This window comes from Octodon degus, unplaced genomic scaffold (genome assembly GCF_000260255.1).
Source record: "Octodon degus isolate 3935 unplaced genomic scaffold, OctDeg1.0 scaffold00098, whole genome shotgun sequence".
NCBI lineage: Eukaryota > Metazoa > Chordata > Mammalia > Rodentia > Octodontidae > Octodon > Octodon degus.
The window spans coordinates 2793522-2800141 of NW_004524674.1; the positions used below are offsets into that span (position 1 = coordinate 2793522).

Genomic DNA, 6620 nt, shown 5'->3' on the forward strand with positions numbered 1-6620 from the left:
ACACACACATGTGTAAATATCGTATAGTCTCCCTAGTATAAGAACTCCAAAGAAGAAATACAAATAGAAAGATATCTATCAAATCACAAACATAAGCATAATTTACATTTGTAGAAAGAAAGCATAGAATAAATAGCAAAAAGTCAAGCAAAAATTGGGATCTAGGTAAGTTATATTTGCTGAAGCCTCAAAAGCTTAGTTAACAACTGAAGCTGCTCACCAGCAAAAAAAAAAAAGAAAAAATGGGTGGGGAACAAAAGCAAGAGCCATGTACACTGGGGAATCCTGAGGTCATGATGGTGTTCCCTAGGGAAGGTTCCAAAACAGTTAGATGGGTGCAATCAATGTGGAAAACAGTGTGGAGACTCTTTAAAAAACTAGGACCAGAAATGCCACTCAAACCAGCTATCCCCCTACTGGGAATTTTCCCAAACGAACTTAAAATATCATATCATAGTGATATATGTGCACCTATGTTTATAGCAGCACAATTTGTGATAACCAAATGTTGGAGGCCACCAAAATGCCCATCACCTGGCAAATGAATGAAAAAGATGTAGTGTTTTTATACAATGGAGTATTACTCAGCTGTAAAGAATGATAAACTCAAAGCCTTCATATATAAGTGGATTCTACTTGAAGATATACTCATAAGTGAAATAAACCAGACCCACATGTGTAAATATCATATAGTCTCCCTAGTGTAAGAACTCAAAAGAAGAAGCAAAAATTGAAAGGTATAACACAATTAAATGGAAAGTGAGAACTTAAGGAATAAATGATGAAAACAGAGCAAGGAGAAAAGCTGGAAACATGGCAGGGGCAAAACCATACATTTATATACACAAGATGGTTAAAGCAATGATCCTGAGAATCTTCATCAGGTTTTTGAAACTAGCAGTTAACTGGTAGGATTCTCTCCCTGACTAGCTATATATACTGATACCTGTGAACTAAGCAACTGCACCAAGAATAACAATGTGTAATACTAGGGCCATGCTTGGAATGCCTGTCATTCTGGTCTTATAAATGTATACTGCTTCTAATATCATATCAATTACTGCTCTACTCTTTCTCAAATAAATGTTTTTTTAAAAAAAGGTAATAAAAGAAAACAAGAGACAAGAAAAAATGTCATAAGATTGTCCTGATACAATGTTGTATATGGTTAGATTTCTAAATTTCTGTTCAAAACTGTGGGGTGGGGAAGGGAGGCCCTAAGCAATCTGGAGTCTGTAAGTTCTCATTCAAACAGGAAGAAGTGAGTGAAGTCTCAAAAAAATACTTGGAATGAGAAATTTTTGTCTGTCTGATAATCTAAAAAGTAATAATTAGTCACATAAGTCCACTAATATTGCCTTTTCTACAAAGGGACTTGGGTCTTGGTGGACACAGGTGATTTCTGAAGGAAGAGAGCAGATTACACAAAAAGCCCAGTGGGTTCAGCAATGCCATAGTATTATGCATGACTAGTAGTGCATAACTTTATCTGTCCTCAGTTGATGCCAGGGTATTTATGGCTGATAGCTTGTTCATTCAGTGAAGGTCTAGAGGTAGGATACACCATAGCTCTCATGGGACATCACTACTTATTTAGCCCTGCTGTCAGCCTCTTTCTCATATCTGACCCATAGGGATGGGCATGTTAGCCCCTTTACACTGTAATGATGATCCAGCGATGTTCTGGTCAGTCTGTAGCATCCATCAAGTGGTTTTGCCCAAGTGATTGATAAGCCTCTAAGTGCAAAGGAATCTAGTTGGAGCTTTCAAGGCTGCATAACAGATATGGACAGGAGTGAGTTCATAAAGTTCATGGAAACTTTTATTTCCCCAGGGACATGACTAATAAAGACAAATGTACAAAAAATAAATAGCACTAAGGATAGTTTGTCAGGCACCATGCAACACAGAGATATTAACTTAAATCATCCAAATTGTGACGATCTGATGAATCAGATACTATTGTTTTCCCTTGTATCTTTTTCCATATGTGTGCAAAAAGACTATCAAACAATTGAAATTGTTTCCCAGATTTTATAAGTCCCCAGGTGAGACACAGCAGGAGCTCCTGAGAATTCAAAGCATGAAAGTTTGGAGTAAAGCAGGAGCAGAGACCTCAGGTAGTTAGGAATGCCAGGATATCTTCAGAGGAAACCTGTAGGCACCAAGAAAAGGCTGCCAAGTGAGGATCTCTCTATGGTTTAACCAGCATAATGATAGATGTAGAACTGGGCAGATGTACCTCTGGAGTTTACATCTTGTAATCACAGGTTATGTATGCTGGATATGTAAGTACAGGACTTAATGTTTTACTGGTGGGTTTTATTCTTCCTTTGGTCCAGTTCTTTTCCATTGCTCTATTCCTCCTTTGGCATATGAAAGCTTACTGTTTTACTTTGTAGCTTGGAAACATGTTACTTGGTGTTCAAATTGTCTAGAGGTTGATGGGTAAGACTTTTCCTTTAATCACTGAGATTTTGGGCTCAGTTTTGAGAAATGATAGAGTTGTTGAGACACAGGAAGGAATTTCCACTTTTTCATTTCATTTGTATACAGAGGAGCGAGGGAGATGGTTCAGTGGAATAAGTGCTTCCCTGGCAAGTGCACGGGCCTGAGTTCAATCCCTGGTTCCGAAAAAAAAAAAAAAAATACCAGTCATTTGTATACAGGATAGTTGCAGCAAGTTAGGTGCAATGATGATGACTTTATTTTATATCCATTTGTCAATTAAAGAAATGCATTCATATTTAAATTGAAAATGGGTGTCCTTATGAGGGTTATTCTTCATTATTCATTTAATTGGATTGAGATATGCCCAGAAGATTGATTGAAGCATGTTTCTCGGTTATCTTAGGTGGTCAGAGAGGCATGATATTAAGTACTGTATCTAGTGTCTAGCCCCTTCCACTTGAACATATCTCCTGTTTCTCTGCTTCCAGCTGCCATAATGGGAATATATTTCTTCTTCAAAGGCCCTCTGGCTTTGTGTTTGTGCTTTGAGGCAAATAGACCATGGACTGAAACTTTCGAAAAAATAAGCTGAAATAAGTCTTTCTCCTTTAGATTGTGTTGTCAGATATTTTGCCCCAGTGATCCAAAGCTAATACTAGTATTTTCCAAATGAAAAATAAATCATTTCTCATAGTTTGGAAGAGGGAAACCATCTAAGATTAAGCTGACACATAAGGGTCAACTTCCCCATATGTGCCATGTTATAGCTGTGCCTTAACAGGGCAAAAGGAGTTCCTTGGTTTGCTTTCGTAATATGCTAATTTTACTCCTGAAGGTTATACCTACACTAACTCATTCACTCCAAACATTTCAAATTTGTAACCCCTCATATTGAGGTTCCAAAAAAAATGGGAGGACTCAAACATTCATAACCTGTTTAGCACTAGATTCTGCTAAGACAATCCCTTGGGAAATTCTTCATGGTGTGGACCCTAAATTAACACTATTCAAATCCATTCTTTCATAGGGGGAAGTGTGGACACATCCTTATTCCATGTGGCCCACTTTAAAGAGGAGGGGATGCTCCTGGAGAAACCATCCAGAGTGGAGACACATTACATAGTCCTAGAAAACCCCAGCTTCTCCCCAATGGGAATTTTCTTGAAAATGTTCTCTACTGCTCGGCGCTTCATTCCTATCAATTGCACCACGTTGCTCTACCATCAGCTCCAACCTGAAGATGTCAAATTTCACCTCTACCTGATCCCAAGTGACTGTACCATTCGGAAGGTGATGCAAAGAATAGGATGAGTGGGCCACAGTAGGATGATGATAGGCACAAAATGCAGTAAGAGAAACTCTAGGGGGTCTTCACTTGGAATGAAAAATGGTCCCGTTACAATGTGCAAACCTCAACATGGGTGCTTAATCCTGCCCTCTGCTCAGTCATGGACTAATCTTCAAAACCTCTCAAGTCTCATCAAACCTGTTTGATAATCCAATGGACTGCTATTTCTCCAGGTTTAAAGCAATGGGAAGGCTGCATACTTAAAAGTGTAGTTTTTCTTTAGTTTCTCATTTTCTCTATCAGTCACTCTTTTTGCTTAACATAGCACACATGAACAGTGAGGCTGTTTCTGAGAAGGAACATGTCAGAAGGGAAGGGCAGAGGTGATATGGGCTGGGACACACACACTGAACCTGGACATGTTGAACAACTTCTATCCCTTTTCAGATCAGATTTTAAAAGGCAGAATGAAACTCAATCATGTTCTCTATCTTTCTCAGGCAATAGATGATGAAGAAAAGAAGTTCCAGTTTACACGAATACACAAGCCACCCCCAATGGACTCTCTGTACATAGGCAGCTGCTACACTGTGTCTGGTTCAGAGAACCTGGAAATCATCCCGAAGGTGAGTAGCTCATATGTTTCTATCCTCCTCAGAATCAGAAGATATGCTTGGGGGAAAAGTATGTTAGATGAGTCTTAGGGCTTTTCCAGAGACAGGTCACTGGACTGAGGCAGAGAATAAGGGGCCTTGGGGTGAGAAAGAGTGCTCAAAGCCTAGAAGAGAAAAGCTTCAAAGATTGCAGGAAAGGAAGTTATAGTGAGGGAACATCACATCTGTGATTGAAAGTTTGACCAGGGGAACTGGAAATGGTTGGTTGTCAATGCCTTCCAGGCAAAGCACACCTGTAGTTTAAGATCTTGAGAAACTAATCAAGTCTTACATCTAGGAAATGCAGACTACCACAAACATGAATCTATGACAGACACTTAGCAGACATTCATTATAGTGCTTGAGCAGAATCCTCAGCATTTTTTTTTTTTTGGCAGAACCAGGGATTGAACTCAGGCCCTTGTGCTTGCTGGGGAAGCACTTATTCCACTGAGCCATCTCCCCGGCTCTGAGCCATCTACCGGCTCCCCTCAGCATTTTATAGGGCACACAGTAACCTGTCTAATGTAAATAAACTGTGCATGTTCAACAAGGGACAACATGACTTACCTGCAACCCTCTGATCATTTTTAATGGCCTTGAGGTATAACTGTTTGCTTTTAATCAGTTAGCATGATAATGAACTTTACTTATGAGCCTCAGGATAGTCTTGACCACCAGAGACTACTTTTTGTCCTTTCTTTGTGTGCACTCCTCATTGGCCAAAGGCAGATGAGTTGGAGTCACTGGTGATTAATACATGATAACAAATTTTCAGCATTACATAAATCTGCTGGCTATGATCAAAGAAGCAAACACAGAATAGCAGTTTCTAGTTTCTCAGGGATTAGAGGGATGGGAAGTTAGCTTGCCTGTCATCTGGAATGATAGGGTTCATGGAGGGCTGCTGCCTTTCACACTCAGAGCAGCACATGAAGGACAGTAGTAACCTAAGCAATTACCAAGCACCATACGACTATAAGTCCTTTTACAGGTCTAGATACACAACTGTAGGTTATGAAATAAACATATCCTGAATACACTTGGGTCTGTTGAAGGAAGCCCAATACTCCCCCTTTTCACTTTTCAGGTAAAAATTGTCCCATTTTCAGCAGTGTAAGGACAACAGGAAATTGCTATAATAAAAGTTTCCCTGTCTGGCTTTATATTTTCATCTATGAGATAAAGTAGAAGATGACAGATCATTCAGTTAACTTAAGAATACTAGATATAGTCTAGACAATATATATGAGAGGTTTTTTCCCTTAAATTGTGGAAAGAAGACACAAGAATAAAAAATAAAAGATGGACGATAAGGGAGGTCTGTTACTATTTCAGAGAGCATTGGAATGAAATAATAGAAAAAGACAGACATAGAGCAAAGGAATGGAATAGAAAGTTTATAAACGAAATAAATTATCCTGTTGTTTTGCTTTATTCTTTGGGTTTGTTTTTGAGGTAGGATCACACTTTATAGTAAAAGATGGTCTTGAACTTACTTATGTAGCTCAGGCTGGCCTCCATCTCACAGTGATCCACCTGCCTCAGCCTTCTAAGTGCTGGAGTTACAGGAATGCATCACTATACCGAATATCTCCACTTGTCCTGTTTTAACACCAACTAGAAGCTGTGCAGTTATAAAGGCAGCAGACTGCATGATTTCTAATAATCCTACTTAATGTCTCCAAATGAACTCAAGATCCAGTTAGTACATGTAGTATTGTTTATATTTTGATGTAGGAGTCATGAATCCAACATGAATATTTTGGGGTTTCTTGGATTGCAGTTGTTAATAAAAGATTAGGGACATGATTTTGGCATTCAACAGTAACCTAATGTCATATGTATATTTTAGTAGATATCATTCAGTGACCCCACAGTCTTTAGGAAGTTACAACCTGGCAGAATGGGTCTGCATAAAAAATTAAAGAAGTAGCTACCAAGTACTGTATGGAGCCATGGAACAAAAAAGAGCATCAAGGGCTAGTCAAATAGCTCAGTGGATTAAAGCACCTGCAAGCAGGTACAAACATTCGATCCCTGGGCCTGCTGTGCTGGACCCACCTCCAGGGCACACTGAGAGAGTAATTGAGACTGGGCATGGTGGTGTGCATCTGTAATCCCAACATCTGGGGAAATGTAAATAGGAGAATCACTACAAGTCCAATCTAGTAGTGATACCCTGAACACCCTGTTGACTCTTCCCTAGAAATACAAAAAAAAAAAAA

At 39.2% G+C, this 6620-nt stretch overlaps 1 protein-coding gene across 1 annotated transcript in view; it reads left to right on the forward strand.

The window, feature by feature from the left end:
* Positions 1-6620, forward strand: part of LOC105743093 (NACHT, LRR and PYD domains-containing protein 1-like) — a 105932-nt gene that overhangs the window by 90466 nt on the left and 8846 nt on the right. The window contains exons 10-12 of the mRNA XM_023723411.1: positions 2032-2120; positions 3479-3741; positions 4240-4365. Coding sequence (XP_023579179.1) covers positions 2032-2120; positions 3479-3741; positions 4240-4365 — 478 coding nt within the window. The remainder of the gene's footprint in view (positions 1-2031; positions 2121-3478; positions 3742-4239; positions 4366-6620) is intronic.